This window comes from Prionailurus viverrinus, chromosome B4, assembly GCF_022837055.1.
Source record: "Prionailurus viverrinus isolate Anna chromosome B4, UM_Priviv_1.0, whole genome shotgun sequence".
Lineage (NCBI taxonomy): Eukaryota > Metazoa > Chordata > Mammalia > Carnivora > Felidae > Prionailurus > Prionailurus viverrinus.
In genome coordinates, this window is record NC_062567.1 from 34,459,072 (window position 1) to 34,485,691 (window position 26,620).

At 50.5% G+C, this 26,620-nt stretch overlaps 1 protein-coding gene across 11 annotated transcripts; it reads left to right on the forward strand.

Annotated features, from left to right (window-relative positions):
* The first annotated feature begins 1,417 nt into the window (after positions 1 to 1,417).
* SLC6A12 (solute carrier family 6 member 12) lies at positions 1,418 to 26,227 on the forward strand. 11 transcript variants are annotated; one of them, XR_007153900.1, is made up of 16 exons: positions 1,418 to 1,631; positions 7,605 to 7,739; positions 10,723 to 10,863; positions 11,686 to 11,773; positions 12,755 to 12,887; positions 14,341 to 14,475; positions 16,249 to 16,352; positions 16,667 to 16,791; positions 17,203 to 17,315; positions 17,772 to 17,909; positions 18,623 to 18,725; positions 18,806 to 18,896; positions 19,068 to 19,130; positions 19,228 to 19,418; positions 19,716 to 19,758; positions 20,554 to 20,653. XR_007153900.1 is itself a non-coding variant. In XM_047866329.1 (14 exons), exons 1-14 carry the CDS (start codon positions 1,418 to 1,420, stop codon positions 22,814 to 22,816), a joined length of 1,845 nt encoding a protein of 614 aa, XP_047722285.1. In that variant the 3' UTR covers positions 22,817 to 23,600. The 11 variants fall into 11 exon arrangements, 5 of the variants coding, with proteins under 5 accessions (XP_047722285.1, XP_047722286.1, XP_047722287.1 ...); XR_007153898.1 differs by lacking the exons at positions 18,806 to 18,896; positions 19,068 to 19,130; positions 19,228 to 19,418; positions 19,716 to 19,758 and adding exons at positions 21,348 to 21,518; positions 22,673 to 23,580; positions 26,217 to 26,227 and having other exon boundaries at positions 20,554 to 20,654; XR_007153901.1 differs by lacking the exons at positions 19,068 to 19,130; positions 19,228 to 19,418 and adding an exon at positions 21,348 to 21,480 and having other exon boundaries at positions 20,554 to 20,654.
* The last annotated feature ends 393 nt before the right edge of the window (positions 26,228 to 26,620 follow it).

The window sequence follows — 26,620 nt, forward strand, 5'->3', positions numbered from 1 at the left end:
CTGTACCCTCGAAGTCACCTTCAAAAATTTCCATAACCTCAAATGGCTCCTGCCACGCCTTTCTAACTGACTTGGGCTTGGGCTGTTGCCTGGGTTAAAAGGACCAACAAATAAACACAGACACTTCTTTTAGTAAAAAGAATCCCTTGTGTTTGTCTAGAGCCTTGGAGAAGCATGGAGCACTTGGTAGCTTCTGGTCACTTTGATTCCCCCAGCGCCCCTGGAGGTGAGGGGCAGTGGGTGGGCGCTTCCCTCTGGAGCCCGGGCACCTCCTCCTGGCAGCTCACTGGGAGCCAAGGCGGAGGTGGCCTCAGGGCAGCTGTGTGTAGGGGAGGGAGGGGAAGGCAAACACGGATTCCAGGACAACACCGCAGTGCTGCAATTTATCTCCCGGGGGTGGACAAACGGATGATGACAGGCACAGAGTAAAGCTGAGAACGACCACATCATTTTTCTGGCAGTTCAGGGAGCTTTGGGCTCTTTAGGGGAGCAGGGACTGAGGAAGAGCAGTGACCCGCTGTCATGGGCAGCCACTTCTGGGTCTCCCACGAGGGGCCACCTTGACCTGGAGATGACCACTACCCAAGTGAGTCTCGCCCTGGGATCTCCCACCAGGACCCCTTGCGTGTTCTCAGGACAGAGGTATGCCGGAGAGAAAAGGAGCCAGGTTTCCCTCGAAGGCCATAGGTACTTGGTTCTGGTGCCGATTCCGGGTCTCACCTGGCCTTGCTCAGAGGCCCCACCTTCTCCTTCCCTCCCAATCAGACACCCAGGGCTAGCTGGCTCCCATGTTTACCCTGAGCCGATCAATGACCTGGCACGGGAATGAGCACACAACCGCTAGGGGAAGACCATGCAGTCACCTAAGCCACACTTGCCCTTTGACCTCCTATCACCCCTGGCAGGCTTCGATCCCTCCTGGGCTGGAGGCCAGAGGCTGGGCTGGCACCACTCAGTGGACCCTGTGGAGCTGGGCAGATGGGCCCAGCGCACATGGTGGCTGGCTGTAAAGCTCAAAAGGGACTCGGAATAAAAGACCCCGAGCCCTTTCCTCCCAGTCCACTCCTGCGTGGTCTTCATCTCTCGAGGCCTGGGTTTTTCCATCTGCAAAATGGACAAACTAAGATTGGCTCCCTATTTGGTCTCTGAGTTATGAGAGCAAAGTGTAACTTCAGGTGTAAAAGTCCTTGAGAGTTCAGGAAGAAAATCAACAGTCCGACAATATTAAACAATATTGCAACCATATGAGATATTACAGCAATGTTATACGGATGACAAAAGACGAGGATGGAGAAAGCAGGGGTGGCGGGGCACGCACTGGGGTTGCACGGCTCACCCCTTGTCCTCCCACCAGGCGCGCCTGTCTCCCCATCCTGCCCGCTCCCGGCTCGGCGGCCCCCCCATCTACCCCGTGGCTATGGACAGAAAAATGGAAGTCCCCGAGGACGGGCCTCCTGTGGTCTCCTGGCTCCCTGAGGAGGGAGAGAAGCTGGACCAGGAAGGCGAGGACCAGGTGAAGGATCGGGGCCAATGGACCAACAAGATGGAGTTTGTGCTGTCAGTGGCCGGGGAGATCATTGGGCTGGGCAATGTCTGGAGGTTTCCCTATCTCTGCTACAAAAATGGAGGTGGTGAGTTCACTTTGAGGTAGGCGTGGTGGGGAGAGCCGTGCCTTGACTGCCAGGCAGGGCCCACCTGGGTGCCTCCTGCCTGGCGATGCGGTAAACCAGAAGGAGGCTGGAATGGAGTTTGGAGGGCTTGGGTCTGAGTTCTAGTTCCGCCTCAGGGTCTTCCTCTGTGAAATAGGGATGGTGCCTCCCAGGGCTCCGGTGAAGGTTAATCGAGGTAATGGGCAGGACCAAGGAATCTGAGTGTTTAGTAAGATACACTACTAACAATCCTTCATTATTCTGGACAGTGTCAGTGGCTGATAGGATTCGTTCATTCGACCTGTGTTACTGTGGGCCTACCCTGGGCCAGGCAGTGTTCTAGATACAAAACAGAACATATTCCTAGTGCAAGGTGGCAGATGACAGACAAACAAGTAAAATGCGTGGTATGTTGAATGGCGAGTTGTGGAACGGTGAGAAGCAAAGCAGGGAAGGGGTGGGGCAAAGCTGGGTCATCGGCGGGGAGGGGGTGGGGTTGAAAATGTGGAGCAAGGTGACCTGCAAAGCTTTAGCTGAGGAGGTCACATTTGAGGAAAGACTTGAAGGAGGTAAAGGAGTGAATCGTATGGACAGTTCTCAGGTGAAGAACATTCCAAACAGAGCAAACAGCGAGTGCAAAGGTCCTGAGGTGAAAGTGCATCTGGCATGTTTGAAGAGGAGGGCAGAGACAGATGGGGGCAAGAGTAGGGGAAGGGATCAGAGAGGTAACAGGGCCCACATCTTGTAGCCTCTCCTCTGAGTGAGATGGGAACTGTAGAAGAATTTGATCAGAGAGGTGATATTACCTTGTTTATGATTTTTTTAATTGAAGGAACATTAATTTTATTATTTTTCAGCACTGGTAATAAAAATGAGTAGGGGCATGGTGGGAAGGGGCCAGATTAATCTTTTTACGTGTACAGTTAAATGGTATTAGCCTATTAACAGAACTGTGCAACCATCACCACAATTGATTTTAGAATATTTTCATCATTCCAGAAAGAAGCCCCGAAGCCATAAGCAGTCACTGTATTCCGTGTCCCTGCCAACCCTTGGTGACAACTAATCTACTTTCTGTGGCTGTAGATTTACCTACTTGGAATTTGCATACAAATGGAAGAATTCATTTATATGAATTTATTTGTGACTGGAGAGATTCTTTTTTTTTTAAGTTTTTAATTTTTATTTATTTTGAAAGAGAGATAGAGAGTGAGCGGGGGAAGGGGCAGAGAGAGAGAGAGGGAGACAGAGAATCCCAAGCAGGAACTGTGCTACCAGCACAGAGCCTGATTCAGGGCTCAAACCCATGAACCGTGAGATCATGACCTGAGCTGAAATCAAGAGTTGGACACTTAGCCGACTGAGCCACCCAGGAGCCCCTGTGACTGGACAGATTCATCTTTCCCTTTTGAAAATATCTTTATTCTTCTTGTACAAATCGCATATGTATATTGTGAAATTAGAAACATTCCAGAAAGGTAAAAAGAAGAAACATTCCTATTTAAAGATAATCATTGTTTAGAAAATCCTTCTAAACACAATTCATATTTAATTTGACAAGTATTTACTGAGTATCTACTATGTAACTTGTTCTGTGTTTCAAAACTTACAGTTATTATTACAAGCTGCTTGAACTAATGGCTCCAAAGAAATAGCGTTGGGGTTTCCTGGCAGGTCAGGGATATGGAGCCAGGCCTGGGAGTGGGGGATGAATCCTGGCCAGAGATCAGGGGAAGCAAGAAGAACTTGTTTCTTTTCTTTTCTTTTTTTTAATGTTTATTTTTGAGAGACAAAAAGAGAGAGGGAGCGAGCCAGAGAAAGAGAGAGAGAGCATGAGCAGGGGCGGGGCAGGGAGAGAGTGGGCCAGAGGATCTAAAGCTAGCTCTGCGGTGACAGCAGAGAACCGGATGTGGGGCTTGAACTCACAAACTGAACCGTCCTAGGCCAGTTTCACGGACACACAGGGCATTAATGCTCCAGCTAAAGAGGACTTAGGCTGAGCCCTCATCTCATAGAGCACGTGGAGGCTCAGAATGTTTAGCGATTTGCCCAAGACCATAGAACCGGCTGGGAGCTGGTAGCCTGCTTCGCAGGCTCCTGCATCCTCTCCCTGCCGTCCGAAAAGGAGACAGGTTTTCGGGTTCCAGGGTCCACGCTGCCTCGTCCCACCTGGTGGCTGCACTGTGGCTGTGGCCTCTGTACTGTGGGGCGGCCTGGGGAGACAAGCACCTGTGCCAGTGTGCAGTGACGCTGGGCTGAGCCTGGGTCATCTGCGAAGAGGCAGAACCAGACTGCATTTCCTGGCCAGGGTCTGTGTTCATTCCTGTCCCTTGTGTCCTCACTTGAGCTCTGTCCCAACCTAAGTACCTGGAGGAGGCACACTGCCCACCACCCCCCCCCCCCCCCCCGCCGGCCCTGGTGTGTTTCCCTCACCTTTAACAAGAGACGCTGAGCCAGATCAAAGGTCCCGATCTGAGGTCACTGGTGTGTGGGGGTCTAGGAAAGTAGTAACACATGTTCCTCATTGCAGACAACTTGATAATGGATCTGTGTGGGGGACATGACTTCATGGACCAACTCAAATGTCAACTCATTGCTTTAGGCTTTTACAATTGCACTAACTCATTGCGATAATAGGGTTTATCTCAAGCTGACCATAATTCTCAGTTGGCAGTTAAATATAGTTTTTACTGATAAATGAATCAATTATTATTGCTTAATAGATAATTATTATTAGTTAATAAATAGTTTTGTAGAGAAAAATCTTTCCAAAGGGATAAAAAACAATGTTATTGGTATAATAATGTCTTTGATCACAAAAAAGCAAGGAGTCACTAAACTAGATCATCTTCAAAAAATGGTTCACTCGGAGAGAGAATTTTATGAATTCTGAGTTTCCAGATATCAATGGAAACTCAGTGGTTCAGGAGTGTGTGCTTGGCAGAGGTAATAAGGCCTACCTTAGAGCAGAGGGAGAGGGAGGGAGATTATAAACACGTCTCAAGTTATCCTGTCTTCACAGATTCCTGTGGGGCATGATCAGGCCTCTGGTGCCCAGAGTCTGGGCAGATGCCAAGAGAAATGTGGGCCAGGGCAATCTCCCCAGGTGAGGATTCTCAGAAGTTCATTAGAGGGAACTGTGTTTGCAGTGATAGTGCGTTGGAAACCCAGGGAGGATGGAGGAACCATCCAGGCGATCCAGGACCAACCTCCTCTCACTGCTGCCCATGGCCCAGGCCCTCACTGCTCTTCTGGGGTGAACTCAGGCTGACGGCGGCCCATCTCCAGGCTTCCTGAGCTCTCCCCAGTTTCCGTGGGGCTGAAGTCTACATGCCAAGGGTAGAGCTGAGACTGTCTCCTTCAGTAGAGAGAAGGGCCTCCGCACAAGCCAGCAGAAGGGGTCCATGGGTCACAGGCCACCACAGACCAGACTTTGGGAAAGTGCCCTCTGGGAGAGCCCCCAGCCCAAACACTTCTGAACACTGCCCCTCAGCCACCTAAGCCACATAAACTGGAGTCAGTGATGGTACCGGCACTGGGTTGAGGAATGTTCCAGCAGTACTCAGGATGTACCGGCAAACCTGGGGTTAAAAAAGACATCAGGACTCACAGAGTTACTGGCTGTTATGGTTCTGTAGGGCCCAGAAGACTCGCAAATCCTTCTGTCTCACTCTCACATATCGCTACTGGCAGCACAGATTGGTATGAGAGTCTGGGAGGGCGATTTGGAAATGCATGTCAAAGACCTTAAAAAAATGTTCAAACCCCAAAGGTGGAAATCCACCCAAATGTCCCTCAATGGACAAATAGACAAACATGTGGTATATACACAAGAGGGAATACTGTTCAGCCTTAAAATGGCATGGATAAACCTTGAGGGCATAAGCACTGTATGATCCCTCTTTATGAGGTGTCTAGAATAGCAATTCACAGAGAAAAAGTAGAATCGTGGTTACCAGGGGCTGGAGAGAGGCAGAGAACAAGGAGTTCCTATTTAACGGCTACAGAATTTCAGATTGGGTTGGGTAAGAAGGTTCTGGAAATTGATGGTGGTGATGGTTGGATAATAATGTGAATGTACTGAATGCCACGAAACTGTACACTTAAAAATGGTTAAAAAGTAAAATTCATGTTATATATATTTTACCACAAAAAAAAGCAAAAAAAAAATATGCATACCCTCTGACCTACAAATTTGTCTACTGGAAACTTATACTGAGGAGCAAATTAGGCAAGTGCACAAGGCTGTGGACAACGGATCACAGCAGAGTTTCGAATAAAACAACCAAAAATGCCAGTGGGAGTACTGATGGAATAAACTAGGGTGGATGCATAAGGCAGAATACTATACAGCCATTAAAATTGTGACATATGTATTTATTGATATAATAGGTTCTTGATGTGTTTTTAAATGGTTATCAAGTGATTATAGTAGGTTCTCACTTTTGCAAAAAAAGAAGTATGTATGTGTTTGTGTGTGTGTGTGTGTGTGTGTATAAAAAACTGAAAAGGTGTACAATGCTTTTTCCCTTTGCACTTTCTATTTTGTCTACAAAGTAAAGTGGATTACTTGAGAGGTCTTATGATGCAGTGGTTAAAAGCACAGGCTCAGGGTGCCTGGGTGGCTCAGTCGGTTGAGTCTCTGACTCTCGATTTCAGCTCAGGCCATGATCCCAGGGTTGTGGGATTGAGCTTCTCATTGGGCTCCATGCTGATTGTGGAGCCTGCTTGAAATTCTCTCTCTCTCTCTCTCTCTCTCTCTCTCTCTCTGCCCCTCTCCCCTGCTCATACTTGAGCTCCCCCACCCTCTTCCCCTCTCCACTGCTCACACTTGAGCTCTTTCTCTTTCTCTTAAAAAAAAAAAAAAGAGCACAGACTCAGGATCAGACCAGCTGGGTTTGCGTCTCAGTTTCCTCATCTGTGTCTTAGTTTTCCCATCTGTAAAATGGGGATAACAATAGTACCTACCCCACAGGAGGTGGCTTTGATGAGGATTTTGATGCTGGTGAGGCATTTACAAGAATGCCTTACAAAGACACCTGGGTGCCTCAGTTGGTTGGGCGTCCAACGTCGGCTCAGGTCATGATCTCATGGATTGTGAATTTGCGCTGACAGTTCAGAGCCTGGAGGCTGCTTTGGATTCTGTGTCTCCCTCCCTCTCTGCCGCTCCCCTGCTCACATTCTGTCTCTCTCTTTCTCTCTCTCTCTCTTTCAAAAATAAACATTAAAAATTTTTAAAAAAAGAATGCCTTATATACAGTAAGCAGCAAATAGGTGCTAAGTGTTATTATTGTACAGTAAACAATATTCCATTCACCCATGGATACACTTCTGAGGTGAGGTCACTATCTTAGTGACTGAAGTGGGCACTGATGGCTTAGGGTTGTCTTCAAATTCCATAATTTATCAGATGCTTTTTAGGTCTGGCCTCCTATGGGGGTCTGTAGGTCAGTGCTTTATCACATGGCTACTGAAACCCCAGTGCCTGGGAATCTGCCTGAGCAGAGGAAGGGCCTTGTCTGCTAAGACCCCAGTTCAGACCAGAGCCTGGTGGAGGGGAAAAAAAACCCTCTGAAAATTATTAGAGGGAAAATAATTTTTCCAAGGTGTTTTTGTTTGTTTTTCTCTAACATGTAACAAACTTGATAATTTAATAAGCATATCAAATTATACAGAACACATGTTTTTGTTCCAAAAATAATAAACTGACTGAGTTTGTGAAGCACACTGAGAAAATAAATAGTGCGTCTGTTAGGATTTCCACCTAAATTTTTACTCATTTTTCTTCAAAGGCCTTTCCTATCCTGAGTGGGGCTCAGACTGGAAAATTTCTGCCTGTCCCTGCCAGCAGATGGGAGGAAGCCGACTTGGGCCTCTGGGAGGGTGTGGAGGGTGACGAGCACTGGGGCACAGGTCTCCGAGGACTGAGGGCTCAGCTCCTGCCTCCTTCCACAGGAGCCTTCTTCATCCCCTATTTCATCTTCTTCTTCACCTGTGGCATCCCAGTGTTCTTCTTGGAGGTGGCGTTGGGCCAGTACACCAGCCAAGGGAGCGTGACAGCCTGGAGGAAGATCTGCCCCCTTCTCCAGGGTGAGTGTTCCCTTTTGCCCTTCTACCAGGGCCCCCAAGGGCCTCTATCCCTCCGTCACCCCATTCCCCTTCCTTTGGGGCCACCGCTTCCTAGTCATCTCCTCTCATCCCGTGCTAAGTGCTGTGGACGACCCAGGAAGTGTCGCCAGACTTTGTGGGGCCCAAAGCTTATAGATGCTGGGAGGAAGGCATTCCTCAAGAAAGACAGCACAAAATTGCAAGTGAAACTTCAGATGAGGAGCCTTGGAAGGGGTCCTTGCAAGTGAGGAATCCTGAGCTTCATCTTCCTTGGCTTCCTGGAAAGCTGTTCCTGGGTGCATGGCGTGGTCCCAGAGTACATAACAATAGTCATGATGATGAAGATGATGTCGTCTAACATCTGCTCAGCCCTGCTATGTGTTAGGGCTCATGTAAGCACTTTACATGCATTTCCTCATTGAATCCTCCAGTAATAACTCTCTTAGTTATTTGTATATGAGAAAACGAGGTCATTCACTAAGGATTTGAACCCAGGCCTCCCTGAGCTGCAAATTCATGCTATTTCTCGTGTTCGGGATTATGTTAGGGACAGTTCCTGTTCCCTCTATGGAGTTGCTGACACTAGTGTGAGCAGTTTGGAGTGTCCTTCCCTGACCCCATCTTTAATTGACTGGACCAGTCCCCTGGGGGCCAGTGGGAAACCCAATCCTGGTCTCCGAGAAGTTTCTTGCATATTTGAAATGAGGAGAAGACTCTTTCCCTCATGTCAGTCCCTAAGGGAGCCCAGGGACTAGGCTATCTGGGGTTGCTGCCCAGCTTGGTAGGCTGGACGGGGGTGGGCATGGTAGAGAAACACTGGTTCCTGAGCAGGCCGGGTCCCTGACCACTGACTGGGGGTTTGGTTGGGGTACAAGGCTGGTCTGGTACTGATCCCTCTTGGGGCGTCCATGGGACCCTTGTAGCGGCAGCAGTGAGCGGCTGGGGCAGGGGGAAGCTTGGCCCACATGCATTTCTACTCATGAGTTCTGGCTGCTCCAGGAGTGCTGTGGCCTCAGCCGGAGCACAGAGTTTCTCAGTGCTCTGCTCCAGACCCCAGAGCAGCCTACTGTCCCAGCCAGTTGGGCTCTATCCCAAGGTCCACGCGAGCCCCTGGGTGTCCAAAACAGGGGCCGGCCTCTCTGGCACGCATGTACCAACTCTCCAAGGGAGTCACCACAGACAGGGGGAGCAGACTAAGCATTGGATGGGGGTTGTGGGGAGCGATTGCTGCTCCTTCTGTCTTTTCCAAGCTGAAGAGACTCCAAGGCCTGGGGTCTCAGGGAAAGGCTCACTCAAGGTGTGTGCACCTATGTTGGTGGGAGGGTCCAGGCTGCTTACTGCCTGCCCGCCACCTGCCTAACTGCACCCAGCCCACAGTTCACCTCCCAGGGAGCCTGGGCACACCCTGTGCTCGCCCACCCCCTCCCTCTTCAATTTGCACACAGGCACAAGCTTCCTCCTCTCAGAGAAGGGGCACCTCCCCTCCCCAGCCTGGCGCCCTGCCTTCTCCAGGGTCAGGTCTGTGTTTACGGGGCGGGTGGTGGGAGCACAGTGCGTTCCAGCGAGCGAGTGGCCGCACAGTGGCCGCTTGTTTGGGTGTGGGCGTCTGTGGGCGCGCTCTGAATATCCCTGCCACCAGCTCCCCCGGGGGACCCTCCTCACCATCAGCAGCCCCAGCCACCGCCCCTCCCGAGGACCAAGTTGCCCTGGCCACGGCCACTTTAGGGCTCCCGTCCCCCAGTGCCTGGATGCTCTGCAGGGACCCAGATGCAGGAAAACACGGATGGCCTCTGGTCGAGTTTGCCAGGCCAGCGGGAATAGACAATCGGGGTGGGCTTGCCTGGCCAAGGGGTGGTATTGTTGACAGTCAGCATTGATTCTCCAACCTGCCCTGGGACTGAGCTGGCCTTCCTTAAGTCGTTCTTGAGCCCGGGCGAGGACTCAGGACTCAGGACAAACAGGCCTGTGATCTGTCCTCTGCCCAGCTTTCACACCTCGGGACTAAGAGCCTCCCTGGCAACGTGCTACTTTTAAAATTACTGTGGCAAAGATCCCACGTTTGCAGGAGCAGACGGGCTGGGTGGGGGTGACTGTGCCTGCCCTTTGGTACCTCCCCCCCCCCATAGGGAGCCACAGCCAGCCTCCAGGCTGCTCCTGGGTGTGAGAACGCCTCTGCCAACACTCTGGCCCCGCACTCTGCAGCGAGGTGGCGTGTGGAGACTGACGCTCCAGAGTTCTTGACAGTCAGCGACCACTTCTCCTTTCTTTTTTCCTTGCTGGTTTCTTTTGGTTTTGCACTTTTTATTTTACAAGTAATGCATGATTGTCACAGAAAAACTAGAAAATGCAGATGGACAAAAGGTAAAAAACAAACAAACTTTAAAAAATGAGCCGAAATCCTATCACCTAGATAGACAACCACCGTTAACTTTTGGATGACAATCCTTCCAGACTTTATCTCATCAGAAAAAAAAAAAAAGGTATACATTCAAATATATATTGCAAAAGTGGAAGAATGCCTGAGACAGTATTCTGTAACCTGCTTTTCTTACTTAGAAAAATATGCTGTGGGCATCTGGGTGTCCCAGGAGGTTGAGCGTCTGACTTCGGCTCAGGTCATGATCTCATGGTTCGTGAGTTCGAGCCCCGCGTGGGGTTGTGCTGACAGCTCAGAGCCTGGAGCCTGCTTCAGATTCTGTGTCTCCCTCTCTCTCTCTGCCCCTTCCCTTCTCGTGCTCTTTCTCTCAAAAATAAATTTAAAAACATTAAAAAATAAAAATAAATTTAAAAAGAAAAATATGCTGTAAATGGCTTCTGAGGCCAACAAGCAAACCACGGGTGTTCTGTTCGTTTAGTACCCAATGTCCTTCTAGCCACAGCTGGCAGCTTCTATGTGACTTTGTTGGGCTAACATTGATCTCTTGGATTCTATTTGTTGCTCCCCATGCCTGCCCTACTCCCGAAGGCATTGGTCTGGCGTCGGTGGTCATTGAGTCCTACCTGAACATCTACTACATCATCATCCTCGCCTGGGCTCTCTTCTACCTGTTCAGCTCCTTTACCTCTGAGTTGCCCTGGACAACCTGTACCAATACCTGGAACACAGGTATCCATCATTTCAGCCCCTGGGAGGGGGCCTCTCCTTAGGGTTTGGGCCTGTGGTGGCTGGTGATGGCGAACAATGACAGAGCACATGGTATAACTTGCCTCAAAGCCAAGTTCTGTGGCCTCTGGTGCAGTTTTGTGGGAGCCTAGGCTAGGTTCCCATTAGGAGAACCAAAAATCCAACAAGACTGTGAATGTTTTATATAACTGCAGGGGGTTATCCTCACTCCCTCTGTGCCAGGTGCTAGAGATCCAAGGGTGAGCACTGGCAACGTGGCCACAGCCCTCCTTGAGTGTGTGGTCTAGTGATAGAGACAAGTTAATAAAACAATCACAAATTGCAATGGGTGAAAGAAACATTGCAGAAACTATACAGCAGTGGGAGGGAAAGAGATAGCTGAGGCCTGAAGGATGAGAAGGACCCAAAATGTGAACAGCATAAGCCATGTGGGGGGAAGAGCAAGCCCAAGAACTCAGTCCATTCATCTACTGAGTGGAGAGAGAGTGAGCAAGTTATAGGGGCAGAGGGGATCCGAGGTCTGTGTCAGAGGTTGGTGGGCGGGGTGGCCAGAGAAACAGCCAGATTCACTGGAACAAGAGCAGTGTGAGGCACATGAGGAGGGAGGCACATGGTCCCATGAACCACTTGAGTGGCTAACTCCTGGGAAATGGGGGCTCCAGGGGAAGCTCTTGGGACTGGGAATCATGGGGACTGCTGGGCTGCAAGGTCAGAGGGTTGGAGGGACTAGGATGTGAGGGCATCTCTCCCCATCTGGTCCCCAGCTGATGCACAGCCTCCCGCCCCACCCCTTGTTCCCAACAGAGCATTGTGTGGACTTTATGAACCATTCAGGAGCCCGCACAGCGACCCCGTCTGAGAACTTCACTTCACCTGTCATGGAATTCTGGGAGTAGGTGCTGGGCTTGGATGCCATGTGCTAAGGGCCCCAAGCAGGAAATTTGGATGTCTGAGGTCTGGGACTTGGAGTACAAGTTCAAGCCTTTCTGTGCATGCTTTTCAGGACTTACCCACCTCCCACCCCCACCTCGCACATCACTGAGCCATGAGGGAACACTCACATCAACCCACACGTGTCCACAGGTGCACGGCAAATAGTCTGTCCCAGCTAAGGAGAGCTGGTTGTGCACATCGCTCCCCAGCTTTGTGTTCAGTGATGTCATGTTGGTGGCTTGAAACTGGCCAAGGAGGAAGCATTTGTACTGCAAAAACTGGCAAACACTATACTCACACCTCCACCCTTCCCCTGACTACACCCTTACATCTGCCCATGCCCACGTGTCCACCTTCGCTCTGACACAAGTATACCTGTACCCTCACCCTTACCTAAAACCCACACTTATTTACCAACACTCACATGTGTCTACCTACACCCTCACACATTTACGACCCCATGTCACCCAAACCTCACACATGTCCACCAATGCTTACGCACACACATTTCCACTACTCCCTACACCCTTTAGGTACTAAAACACATTCAGCCCCTCTGTTTGATACCCATGTAGTTGTGCATCAACCTGAATATCTACTCTCCATCTACTTATCCATTTATTATTTACCACCCTCACTCTCTCTCTCTCTCTCTCTCTCTCTCTCTCTATCTCTATCTCTCTGTACAACAGAGAAAGCTGGATGGTTAGAAAGACAAAGATACCTATGGGATTACGTGATTTGGTCTTCTAACGGCCAGGGGCATACAGACTACAGGTGGGAACATGGCATGGCCATAGGGGAGGTGCAGGGGGATGGGGTGGGGAAGCCTGGAACCTGAGATGTGTGGGGTCAGCTCTAAGAATCAAGAGACTTGAAGACAAAGGTGATTTGTGCCCCTGTAGCCTTTCACCTGGTTATTCATTTTTTCCATCCTCAGGAGACGTGTTTTGGGCATCACCTCAGGCATCCATGACCTGGGGGCCCTGCGTTGGGAGCTGGCCCTGTGCCTCCTGCTTGCCTGGGTCATCTGCTACTTCTGCATCTGGAAAGGGGTCAAGTCCACTGGCAAGGTGAGGTGTTCTGGCTCCTGGTAAGCTCTCTGCAGCCCCCAGAATCCATGGAGACACTCACAGAGTCCCTCTGGAGAACTGAAAGAGTAGTTTAGGGGAGAGGCATGGTGAGAGCAGGGGAAAATGGTAGGAAGAGTTTAGCTCAGCACAAGGAAAGACTTTCTCTTTCAATATTACTTTAAAAGACCTGTTTACATAAGAAACATGCAGAGCAAATTGAGAAGCATAAAAGTCCCCCTAATCACTGTTGGAGCCAGCATGGTGGCAGTTTGGATCTACTAATCCCTGTTAATGTTTTGCTGTATTGCCTTCTAGTTTCCTTTTTAAGTATGCTTGTGTATATCTGTATTTATTATGTGTGTATATTACACAATTAGGATCATACACTTTTATGACTTGCTGTTTGCACCTAACAACATAACAAGACAATGTTTGGTAAGAACTAGCACACAGAACTATCTTTGAGGTGGTGAGTTTCCAATAATCACGGGGGTTTAAGCCAAGAATGGACAAGAGTGGCTTATTGTATGTGTTGAGAGAGTTCAGACTTGAACACTTATTTTCAACCCAGGGAATCTGAGGTGGATGCCTCATGCTTTTTAAAGCCAGAAGTAGACGGGATGCTGACTTCTCTGATTAGCCTGCCCTTGGGGGGCAGCCTTGCCTTTCCACGGATTGTTGTAATTACAATAAAACTAGAAATAGTGATAATAACACAGATATTGCCATCCCCGTGGGTTAAGGAGTTAAACTTGGTCAGGGGCCAAGTAGACCCATCTGAGTGTCTCCATGTCCCAGAGCTCAGGCCACTGCTGCTTGCCCAACCCTAAGCCTGGAAAAGTGCAGTCTAAGTTTTGCCACAGGTCATTGCGGTGATCTGCTCCCCTTCCCTCACCATGTCCCACACTCACCAGGGGCATAGGGAGACCAGCTAGGGTGAGGGATTAAGGGAGAACAGATTCTGGATTCTATTTTTTTTTTCTACGTTTATTTATTTTTGAGACAAACAGAGAGAGTGAGTGGGGGAGGGACAGGGGTGGGTGATGGACAGAGGATGCCCGATGTGGGGCGCGAACTCACGAACTGGGAGATCGTGACCTGAGCTGAAGTCAGACGCTCAACCGACTGAGCCACCCAGGCGCCCCTGGATTCTAAAATAGTCTTCGAAATGTTATGGCTGGAAGCTTGTACCCCTCCCTGTCTTTGTTCCCTCTTTGCCCCGCTGATGTATATCTCACAGTCTGCCTGCCAGGGCACCTAAGACCCACTGGAATGTGTAAAGGAAGACAGGTGCTCACACGCTCTCAGCATCTCTAAGAAGGTGTCGGACCCTGAGCTGGGTGTGACTCATGCTGCCTGAGGAGGGGGTGACAGGAGGACCACTGCAGACTCCCTGGTACCTCCTGGCAGCTGTGTCCCCAACAGCAGTGACCTGGCCCCGCTTCCCCTCCAGGTTGTTTATTTCACAGCCACATTTCCCTACCTGATGCTGATCATCCTACTGATCCGAGGCATCACCCTTCCGGGAGCCTATGAAGGTGTCATCTATTACCTGAAGCCAGATTTGCTTCGCCTCAAGGACCCCCAGGTAGGGGTTGTGCTGGGGACCCTTTCCCAGATGCCTCCCACCCCAAACCAGAGCTGTACTTTTGAAAATCTGTAGTTGCTTTTCTCTTGGTTTAAAGGCAATATACTCCCCCCTGCAAAAAAATTAAAAAGGGGCGCCTGGGTGGCTCAGTCGGTTGAGCGTCTGACTTCAGCTCAGGTCATGATCTCGCGGTCTGAGTTTGAGCCTTGCAGCAGGCTCTGTGCTGACAGCTCGGAGCCTGGAGCCTGCTTAGGATTCTATGTCTCCCTCTCTCTCTGCCCCTCCGCCGCTCATGCTCTGTCTCTCTGTCAAAAATAAATAAACATTTTTTAAAAAGATTAAAGGCAATATATCCCCACTGGAGAAAAATTAGATAAAGGTGTCTTGTAATCCCACCACTCAGGTATCATCTCTATGAGCATTTTAGTATATTTCCTTCCAACTCTTTTTCTAGTTGGTGTTGTGTATCTTTGTTTTAATGTACTTGAGATATTTATATACAGAGAGATGCATCTTTTTTCATTTAAATTCCACTGTAAGCATTTTTCATGCTATCACATTCATTTGTAGAAGTCATTTTAAATCCTTGCACAATATGTCCTCCATCCATCATCCATTCGGTCACTTATTCATCCAAAATGTACTGAGGACCCGTTCAGTGCCAGGTGGCTCTCTGACCATGGAGTGGGGCAGTGGGCAAAGCAGACAAGGCCCCGTGTCCTCTGAACGCTCACCCCTGGGGTGGGGGTCATCACTTTCTCAATCTCTGATTCTTGGACATTTAAGGTCATGTAGTTTTTTATGATCGTATATACAGCTGCATTGGACACCCCATATTTAAATCTCTTGCCACCTCTCTGATTATTTCCTGACGGCAGTCAGCCCTGGAATCACTAAGTCAAAGAGCATGTGCTTTTAAGGTTCTTGAAATGTACTGGCTTTAGAGAAATGTGGACTTTCTCCCCTAGTATTGGAGGGCACCCTTTTTTCTGCAGGGCCCATGGGAGATTCGATAATAATTTAACCTTTGGTAATTTGATAGATCAAAATAGTATCATTTTGTTGTCTTAATTTTTTTTTTTATTTTTTACTGCTGTGAGGCTGGACATTTTCCCACAGATTTGCTGGCCATTTGTATTTCCTCCTCTAGGACTTGTCTGAGCACATTCTTTGCACTCCCTCCCCGTGGAGTCCTGGTGGTGTTTTTCTTTATATTTTAATGAAGTGGCCCGTGGCACTTGTTGAATGAGCCAGGTGCTCTCAGTTCTGCCCTGCAGGTAGGCTTTGCCTTCTCGGGGCACCGCCACTCCACCTGAGAAATTCAAGTACTTGGTGCCTACGAAGTGCCCCCAGAGGAAAATTTACTTAAAAAAATTTTTTTTAATGTTTATTTATTTATTTTTGAGAGAGAGACAGAGAGTTGGGGAGGGGCAGAGAGAGAAGGAGACACAGAATCTAAAGCAGGCTCTACCCTATCAGCACAGAGCCAGATGTGGGCCTCGAACTCAGGAACCGTGAGATTATGACCTGAGCTGAAGTTGAATGCTCAACCGACTGAGCCACCCAGGTGCCTCTCCCCCAAAAGAGGCAAATTTAAACCTGGCCTGCCAGTGAAGAGATTGTGAGCAGAGAGTGGGGAATAAGCAACTCTGAGGGCACACCCAGGGGGGCCCGCTGGGGCTGAGGGGTGATGGGCGGGCACCCTCCCAGGCTGAGGGGTGATGGGCGGGCACCCTCCCACTCCCTCTGCCACTTTCTTGGGGTCTCACGTAGGTGTGGATGGATGCGGGCACCCAGATCTTCTTCTCCTTCGCCATCTGCCAGGGGTGCCTGACAGCCCTGGGCAGCTACAACAAGTACCACAACAACTGCTACAGGTAGGGCTGGGCGGCGGGGACGCTGCGGGACCCCGGGGCGCCAGACCTGCCTGCAGTGAGGTCGGGAATCAGCTTCATCTTGCAGACTCAGTGTCTTCCTTCCCTCCTCTTCTTTCTTCCTCACGTTCTTCTCTCACCTTCCACTACATGACCGTGGTCTTTCGCCCATTCTCTCTTCCATTTCTCTCCTCTCGCATATTTTGCCTTCCTGTTCCCTCTCCTCTCCCCGCTTGCTGTCTTTGGATCTCCCCTCCCTTGATGGATGTCTTCCTCATTTTCCTTCCTGGTTCCTCTGCATTGGCCCCGCCCCGCAGGGACTGCATCGCCCTCTGCTTCCTCAACAGCGCCACCAGCTTCGCGGCCGGGTTCGTGGTCTTCTCCATCCTGGGCTTCATGGCCCAGGAGCAGGGGATGCCCATCTCTGAAGTGGCCGAGTCTGGTAGGTGCCACTTTGCTGTCTGGGCCCTGAGGGGAAGGGGGGTCAGGGAACACAGATCCCTCCTACAGGGTCCCAGGCAGGAGTCCCAGCAGCTGGCTTATGAGAACCTTTCAGCATCTGGGGGCAGAGCTTGGGCCTTCTCATGGGAGGGAGGGAGGTGGGGGAGGGCACTAAGGGCGGGTAGCCCCACGGTTGTGTGCAGGGATGGATAAATGGATGAACCAATGCACAGCCAACTCCCCAGAACCAGAGAGCAGAGTAAGGGGTGAAACTACCCTGATCTCTTGAACCACTCCCCTAAACGCTTCCCCCCTTCCCCCTGCCCCTCCACACACACAGTGCCTTGGGAAAAGTCTCTTCGCCAGGGCAGTGAGAGCCAGGAGCTCTCCTGACTGTGCTGTGTGCCTGCAGGTCCTGGTCTAGCCTTCATCGCGTTCCCCAAGGCGGTGACTATGATGCCCTTATCCCAGCTGTGGTCCTGCCTTTTCTTCATCATGCTCATCTTCCTAGGGCTGGACAGCCAGGTTCGTCACCCCACCCCGACCCTCCCTGCCCTGGTGACTCTCTTGCCAGCTTCTGAGGTTCTGGGCTTTCCCTCCCCCCCCCCCAACTCCTTTTCCCCTGACCTACATTCCAAGCCCCACTCCACTTTCCAAGGTTTGTCCTTGCAGTTGGTTGGGTGACCCTTGGCCTCAAGACCTTCTTCTGTGAGGGGGGCCACCTGCTTTCTCCCCCCACAGCCCCGCCCCCATCTTGGGGACGGAACATATCTCCCCCTCCAACCCTCACTGCTGGGACCCTCAGTCATAGAGATACGGCCGAGGGCAGGGCTGGCCACCCTGTTTCTGCCCCGTGCCCCTTCCTGCGCTCCTGTGCATCAGCGCGGGTGAGTGGGGTGCGAGGTGGCCAGGGCAAGGCCACGCCAGGCAAAGCCCAAGGGCAGGTGGTACCTCTCACCCCGGCTTCCCTCCTGCCCGCAGTTTGTCTGTGTGGAGTGCCTGGTGACAGCCTCTGTGGACATGTTCCCCGGTCAGCTCCGGAAGAGCGGGAGGCGAGAACTTCTCATTCTCACCATTGCCATCGTGTGCTACCTGCTAGGGCTCTTCCTGGTCACGGAGGTGAGCAGAGGGGGGTGGCCTGCAGGCAGGGCTCCAGGCTGAGGGAGCCGTGGGGTGCACTGGTGACCCTTCTCAGAACCCACCTTCCTCACAGCAATGTTGTGGGGACCACGAGGCAGAACCTACCTGTGTTAGTTAGCTGTCTTTCCGTGTTGGGTGACAGACACCAAATGCAAGCTAGCTTAAGCAGAAAAGGGAGCCTTGGGGGGGCCAGGAAACTGCAAAGTCTAGGGATATTTGGTTTCAGGCATGGTTGGATCCAGCTGGTCCAATGACATTGTCAGGAATGCCCTTCTTAGCCAGATTCCCCTCCTCATATTAAAGAAGGTGGGTGCAGCTTCAGGCTTACCTTCTGCCACCCACCCAACCCCACAGGAAAGAGAGGGACCTTCTCCTAAGAACACGGTAAGTATCTGGCCCTGGCTGTCCTTCGGGCCTGGAGAGGGGAGCGGAGCACTCTCAGAATGAGGTGGGGCCAACTTCTAGGAGTTACGATCCCGGGCAGGCAGTTCCCAGTGTCCCCGTAGCTGTCAGGTTGTTGTCCCGATGTTAAATGAAGGGCCTGTCTTGCCTGGCCAAACTGCCTTCAGATGCAAGGAACAATTTCCCATGGGCCGAGCAGGATGTGTGCCCAGATGGGTGTGCACCCTGTCCCTGAGGAGCGGGTTCCCTCCCCCACTGGCCAAGGCCCAGCTCTCCCTGCCTCTCTGCAGGGCGGGATGTATATCTTCCAGCTGTTTGATTATTACGCTTCCAGTGGCATATGCCTGCTCTTCTTGGCAGTGTTTGAAGTGATCTGCATCAGCTGGGTGTATGGTAAGTGGAGGGGGGAGGTGGGGAGAGCCTACCCCTAAGGTTGTGAGAGGCGGGGTGTGCCAGCCCTCTGGTTTCTATAGGTCTTGGTGTTGCTGCCCTGGTTCTTTTCTCTGGGAACTTTGTCCACTTCTGGGAACCCAGGCATTTCTCATTGTGGCAGACAGAGCTGCGGTAAGGACAAAACTGATTTCCTGCACTAGTGAGAGGAATCAGAAACAACAGTGTGCCGTTTTCTTGATGCGGAAACTGCTGGAGGCACTTCATCAGTGGGAGTCCTAGTCAGAAGAGATCTTCAGGGCCACGTAGTCTGAGCCTCCACACATTCCCACACTCCCTTTCTAGGTTACCACCCAGACCTTGCTTGAATACTTCCAGGAACAGAAAACTCGTTCCCATGTTTTTGAGGTAGCTTTTTTTGTTGTGGCTGTTACGCATTTCTTTCTTAAACTAAAGTGAGTTCTACCTTCCATTGACTGCCCTCAACCTCCCTGACCCCCCTCAGTGCTGGGGCAACTGGCCAGTGGTGCTGAGTGCTGTGACATCCATGCCATTGTTGTGCCTGATGACAATAGAGGAGAAATCTTTATGCATGGAGTCCGTGCACTGCTGAATGCCAAGCAACGTGATGATTGTATCATACATTCTCTCTCAACCCACACAACAGCCTGTGCAGGGGAGGTGAGGCTCAGAGAGGTAGGTCTCTTGCCTGAGCTCACACAGAGAGTAAGTGGGGGAGGCATCATCATACCCAAACCATCTGACTCCACTGCACCAGGTTGGGGGGGAACACATTGCTAGTGTAACAAGGCTCAGGGCAGAGAGGGTAGGTGGGTGCCGTGTAGTGGGCATAGGTAGGAAAGCCACGAGAAGGTTTTTATTTTGCTACCCTAGGCCTTCTTTTTTGGTGTCCTTTCCTTTCCTGGGACAGGTCACCTGTCTTCTCACCTCAAGCATCTGATGTCTTTCTGTTTTTCCCCTACTGCTCCTCAGAACTTGTTCTCAAAGAAGATCTGATAAACTCAATCACAGAAAGGTATAAGTAGCTGAGAAAACTTAGTATGTTACCCCTTCCTAGTAACATCTGGTTTTTAACTGGGGGAAAAATTTAGAAGCCAAAGGAATGACTCCCTAATGGTGGCATTTCATGGCCATCAGTGATCAGCGGAAAGTTCCTTTTTTTTTTTTTTTTTTTCTGAGGAAGGGCTAGGGGGCCCTCCAACTGTCTTTCCCAATCAGCGGCACTTTTCTTCTTGGGAGACTGGCTGGATCTGGATCTGGAGCAAACGTGGAAACAGAAGGACAGTAAACAAATCCAGTCAGTGTTTCCACAAACACAAAGCGAGCCTCTTAGCAAGATTTTCTAAGAACACAGAGTGGCTCCTCCAGAGTGTCGAATCTAGACTGTTGTTCCATTCCCAGAGGCTTTCTGGCCTTATGTGAGATCAGCACGCTATGCTTGGAACAGTGGGAACTTTGCTGTTTTGACTTGAAACTGAAGTCATGTCTGAGGTATATATAAGTGAGCGTTTGCACAGTCATTGTGCCCATTTTAGGCTCACACCCACCTCTGTGGTTAGTAGGGTCTTCATTCCTAGACAAGGGGCCAAAGGATTTAACTGGGAGGTTAGGTGACTCTCTCAAGGGCACCTGGCTTTTTGGTGGCAGCCCCTTCTTCCTCCTCACTCCCTGCCTTGTGGTTGGGGTGCCAGGGACCCATTTCATTCATGTGCCTGGATCTGGTTTCCCCTCATAGGGTAGGGGGAAGAGTGCAAAGCCAGGTGAGTTCTTCCCTTCCTCCTGTTCTCACACTCCCCTCCCACCTGGGCAGGAGCAGATCGGTTCTATGACAACGTTGAAGACATGATTGGCTACCGGCCATGGCCCTTGGTGAAGATCTCCTGGCTCTTTCTGACCCCTGGACTTTGCCTGGTATGTGCCCACCCAGCTACCCCTATATCTCCTCCTACATCCAGAAGACTCGGGGACAAGGAACAGGATGCCCGGGTTCTGGGGCTCTTTTCCTGCCTGTCCAGTTACCTTGGGAGGCTGGTCCATTTCCACTTCTGGGTTGGTTCTCTTGCCCTTCCTTCCTGGGACCATTTCATCTCTCTGCTTTACCATCATTACCCTCCAGTTTCTGCTCCCTTCCTCCATCCAGCTGCCAGACTTCCCAGTTATGGTCTCTTTCTGTCTGCCTGCTCAGGGCTCCTCCTCCTTCCCCCCCCCCCCCCACCTTCTGTCTCAGCCCTCCATGGAGTGATGCCTTGGCCCACAGCTTGTAATGGCTTTTACTATTCTACCTCATTGAAGCACCTCAGTGTATTTATTTATCTATCTGTGTATTCTTTTAAGTTGATTTATTTGAGAGAGAGAGAGAGAGTGAAAGAGAGAGGAACCAAGCAGGCTCCTCACTCCACGCTGAGCCCAATGCAGGGCTCGATCTTATGACTGAGATCGTGACCTGAACTAAAATCAAGAGTTGGATGCTTAACCACCTGAGACACCCAGGCGCCCCCACTTCAGTGTATTTTACTTGTCCTCTGTCACTGGATATTTAAGCAGCTAAAGAGAGGATTTCAAGGGCTCTCTGTCTAATCTGCATCCACTTATCCCTCTTTCCAGGCCACCTTCCTCTTCTCCTTGAGCAAGTACACACCTCTCAAATACAACAACATCTATGTGTACCCTCCTTGGGGCTACTCCATCGGCTGGTTCTTGGCTCTGTCCTCCATGGTCTGCGTCCCTCTGTTCATCATCATCACCCTTCTGAAGACCCAGGGTTCCTTCAAGAAGGTAAGGGCCAGGGGAAGTGATATATTAAAGGGGGTTGCTGAGTGAGGTTGCAGGCAGGGCACGATGGGCAGGGCCCAACTCTGAGTGTGGGACAGCTCTTTGGTCTGATGAAATCTCAAAGAGAAGGGTCTTTGAAGACCAGTCCAATGGCATCATTTCCAGAAACACTCAAAAGACCTAGAGTCCTAGACCTTCAGAATCTGACCTCCAGCCGATCATGTGGGCAGGTTGACCATGGGTACACTGTCAAATGCTTATGGAGGAAACTGAGTCACAATAAGAACTTCAAGGTGCCCAGACAGAGATTTATAGGGCACAAATTCCTTGCTCCCAGGAAATTAATAACCAGCTATCATTGTTCATTCCTGGTTTCTTTTCTTAATTCTGCCTGGGGAGGCATGGGCGAAAGCTCCCTGTTTAGAGTTTAAGACATGCCTTCCCAAAAGGGGATAGCGCATGCTCCACAAAGACATTACACTTGCAGAAATCTATCTGGCCTACAAGTAATGGAAAACCCGACCTGCAATAAGCAAATAGGCTTATTTTCTTTTTACATCAAGAGACCAGAGATGAGTGCTGCTGGTGTTTGGTTCAGCTGCTGAAAAGAAGTTGTTAGGGCCAAACTCTTCCTCTATTTCTGCACCTCCATCCTGAGCACATCTTTTTATCATCATGCTTACCACTTCATGGTCAGAAGAAGGTTGTCATCATTCCAGTCATCACATCTGCATTCAAGGCAAGAAGGAGGGGAAGAAGATGGCACCAATAACAGTAATAATAGTAGTACTGCTCCTCATAAAAAATAATAGGCACTTATTGACCAACTGACCCTGTGCCAGGCACTATACTATGAGCTGTGTACTATTATTATCTTCGTTTTACAGATAAGGCACAGAGGGGTTAAATGGGTTGCCTAAAAGTTGCATAGGTAGTAACATAGCTGGGACTAGAACCCAGCCCATTCATGCTCTTAATCACCACGGGATTGATCATCTCTTCTCTCTTCTCAAAATATTTATTCATGTATTTACTCATATCGTGCTGGCTGCCCCCAGTGTGCCTGGCTCTATACCAGGCCCTGGGGATACAACCAGTATGAAACAGCTTTGTCTTTCTCACCAGTAGCACCCACTCGTTCCTTCTTCTCTCCACAGCGCCTGCAACAGCTCACCACCCCCGACCCCAGCCTCCCGCAGCCCAAGCAACACCTGTGTCTGGACCGTGGTACCAGCCAGGACTGTGGGCCTTCCCCAACAAAGGAAGGACTAATCATTGGGGAGAAGGAGACCCACTTGTAGGACGTGGCCAGCAGCCAAGTGGCCATTGAGCCAGGAACCTCTGTCAGGGCCACTACAGCAAACAGCCTTTGCCTCTGTCCCTTAGCACAGTCCTGCTGAGCACCTCTGTGATGTTCATGGGTGCCCCCGGCCAGAGGCCACACTGCTCTCTCCTCAGCGAGGACAGCTCCTTCTGGTGGGTTAGAGGCGGTCCCACTGCACCACGCCATACTGTTGGAACACACCTTCTTATTTATAAAGGAGGGTGGTCTTTTTTGAGTCCACCATCTGATTCTAACATATTACACTGTGTGGAACTCCCACTGTAGGGATGTTCCTGTATCTGGTGATGTTACAGCTTACTATATTTGTGCATTGGGAGGGTAGCACTGATGGGAATATGTATCATGCTTTGGCTTGGAGAGCCCAATGGAACACACCATGTTGGAAGTGACAACGAACACACTATTGGATTCTGACATTCCATTAGAGGGGTGCTTCATTAGGCTTAGTGTTCTGGAGTCAGTCCATGGGGAAGGAACTAGAGAAACAGCCAAGAGGCAAACCTTCACAAGCCATCATTGTCTTAAGGTGTCCCTAGCTGCAGCCCTAGTTCCACATGCTTCCTGCAATGTTGTCCTCAACTCATGGAGCATTGGAATGGAAAGAACTTAGAGATGATCCCTAGACTGTGCAAATGCATGGTGAGGGTGTCTGTACTTTCCTATGCCTGCAACAGACATTGCTGATTGAGTCTTTCCCACCTCACAGTCCTTTCAAATACAGTGCTCCAGGTGCTCCAGTTGCCACTGTGTTTTTTTTGTCCAACCTCTTGACTTCATGGATGAGGAAACCGAGGACCAAAGAGAAAGTGACTCTTTCAAGTTCTGGCTCCTTAGGGCCAGAGATATGCCTAAAACCTGGTGTCCTTGTTCTCAGGCCGGTGTTCTTCCCCATTATACATATTTAACAAGCATGTATGGATTGCCTGCTACTGTGTGCTAGTTTTCTCTGCCTCACCCCATTTCTGTTTAGTTATGTTGTCTTGGGGTGGGAAGGAGAGTTGTCCCCTCTATAGAGGGGTGAGCAGCTCTCCCCAGATTGGCATCCTTACCTTGGCATTTTCTCTGCCATCCCATACTCATCTGGCCAGATTTCCTCTCTGGAAAATCCTTTTGTTCTTGCCATTTTCCATCTCTCCTTCCCCCCTCCCCCTGCTTCCTTGGAGTCTGAAAGACCTCTGGTCTCCCACAGAGAGAGAGGTGTTGTGTTTGGGACGCTCCTTTCCCCATGTCCCTATAAAATTATGCCAGTTCCTGCCAAAGGCAAGGGAGGAGAAGGAGAAGAGGTGGGGTAGGCCACTCCAAGAGAGTTTCCTGGGGCAGGACCTGGGAGCTGGAAGAAGGGCAGCCACCTGTATAGATAGCCATCTGCAATGATGCACAGATAGATGTCACCCAGAGCCACTGCCCAGTGGCCAAAGTAAAAAGCCATGGTCCAGCCAGGGTGAGTTCCATCTTCAGAGTGCCTGGCGTCCTTCATCCAGAGCTGTTAGGGCTTCTCCACTTGTGAGAACAAGTACGTTGGCACACTGGGCACAGGCAGATGTCCAGACCCCTGGGTTCTGCCTCCCTTTGACTGCTCTGCACATCTGTGCTTACTTTTGTTGGACTAGTTAGTGGGTGAAGAAGGAGGTCCAGGAGAAAGGGATAGAGAGAAATTGCTTCAGCCAGATTGCGCTCCTGTATGACCCTGGGGACATGTGAGGCAGGTTCAGTGCTTTTTGCTGCCACCTGGTGGTGGATGAGAGCAGTGCAGCCTCCCCTGGCCCTGCCTCCTCTGCCCTTGCAGGCTGGCTGGCTGTTCCCTGTATAAGCTCTCGCCCTCTGGAAACTAAATACTTCCTATACCCTCCTCCCATGGCCCAAGCAGGGCTCCCCATTACAGTTGGCTTGCCTTGGAGTTGCCTAGCTGCAAGGGCATGGGGGGCGCTGAGGTCGGCCAGGCCTCTCAGCCCCCTGCCACCTCCCCATAGTGTGCTGTGCTTTTTAGCCTGGGCCCTTTCAGCCTGGAATATGGCATTTTCTATTGTAGGCGGTTGCCCTGTTCTGGACTCTGGTGGGGCACTCGCTTTCCCCAGCTTGTGGGGCCCTGAGCCTCAGCTTCTATCTCTGCAGACTGCAGACACCCATGGCCCTCACCCATTTTTCCTCTCTCCACATAAACTCACCAGGAGTTTCTGGTGCTCCGGGTTCCCTGGCTTTAAGCTCCCAGCCTGTCTGGGAAGGTCTCCGCTCTGGCTCGGGGGCCCCACTGGAGACAGCATGTCTGCAACCATTCCCCTCTCTCACTGCCTCTTCCACCCTGGCACCCAAGACAGAGCCTCTGTGGTCTGCGGCGGGCGGGGCGTGTCAGAAGGCCTTCATGGGGCGGTTGGGGCCGAGGGAACACTAAGGAAAAGAGACCTCAGACCAACTTCATAGCTTATGGAGTACCACTTATCGGGCCCACAACATGGGCAATGAGTAACAATATGACTTTTTTAAGTTTATTTATTTTGAGAGAGAGAGAGTGCACACGTGGAGTGGGGGGAGGGGCAGAGAGAGAGGGGGAGAGAGAAAGAATGCCAAACAGGCTCCATGCCTCGGGGCTTGATCTCACAAAGTGTGAGATCATGACCTGAGCCGAAACCAAGTCGGACGTTCAACCAATGAGCCACACAGGCACCCCAACAATTTGACTCTTCAAAGTGTCCAGAGCACTTTACTTCAGGAGTTTGTGTGTATGTATGTGTGTGTGTGTATGTGTGTGTATGTGTGTGTGCGTGTGTATGTGTGTGTATGTGTATATGTGTGTGTATGTGTGTGTGTGTGTGTGTATGTGGGGGTGTGTGCATGCGCATATATGCATAAAGAGCAGATGCAGGGTTATAACTTGGGGTCTGATTTCATCTCATCTAGGCTGTTTGAGTTTTAAACTGGTGGCCTGATCTGGCAACTATGATTTGGCCAGTATGATATTTAAAGAACAACTCTGAAGGTGAACGCCTCCAGGCACTGTCCAGTTTGCCACAGGCTCCCCCAGTCCCTATTATTCATACCTGACCTTTTCACATAATCTGTGCTGTGGGGGAAGAACTGAGAACTCTGCAAGGGAGGGCACGGGAACACTTGCTTTGAGCAGGACGGGGGACCAAAGGCAAGTGGTCTCAGGCATCCCTGTGCCTAGAAAAGGGGTGGTTCATGGCTTGTTCATGTATGGATTTCCCATTCTGTAAACCCTCTGATGTAATTTATTGATCCTGGTCAACTCCCCCTCCCACCTGAGCTCTTCCCTTTCTCAAGGAAGGGGGATGGCTAAGTTTGATTTCAGAGACAGATATAAAGTGTCATGGGGCACATGGGTGGCTTAGTCAGTTGAGCATCTGACTCTTGATTTTGGCTCAGACCATGATCTCAGAGTTGTGAGATGGAGTCCCGCATCGGGCTCCGCACTGAGCATGGAGCCTGTTTAGGATTCTCTCTCCCTCTTTCTCTGCCCCTCTCCCCACTCTCTCTCTCTCAAATAAAAAATAAAAAAAGTAAAAAAAAGAAAAAAATGCCAGGACACGGCAGCTCCCATGGTAGAGTGGACTCCGAAGCCAAAAAGGACAAGGTTAAGCTGGCTTTTCTGAAGTTTGGGGCCTCAGCTGCCTCCCCAGCCCACCAGCGCATCCAAATGTGCTTAGAAATCATCCTCCCCTTTACTGCAGGCAAAAGCATTTTTACCTGACTGGCACTCCTCCACTTTGTGAGGCTAAGACTGTCCCTGCTTTCTAGGCACCCT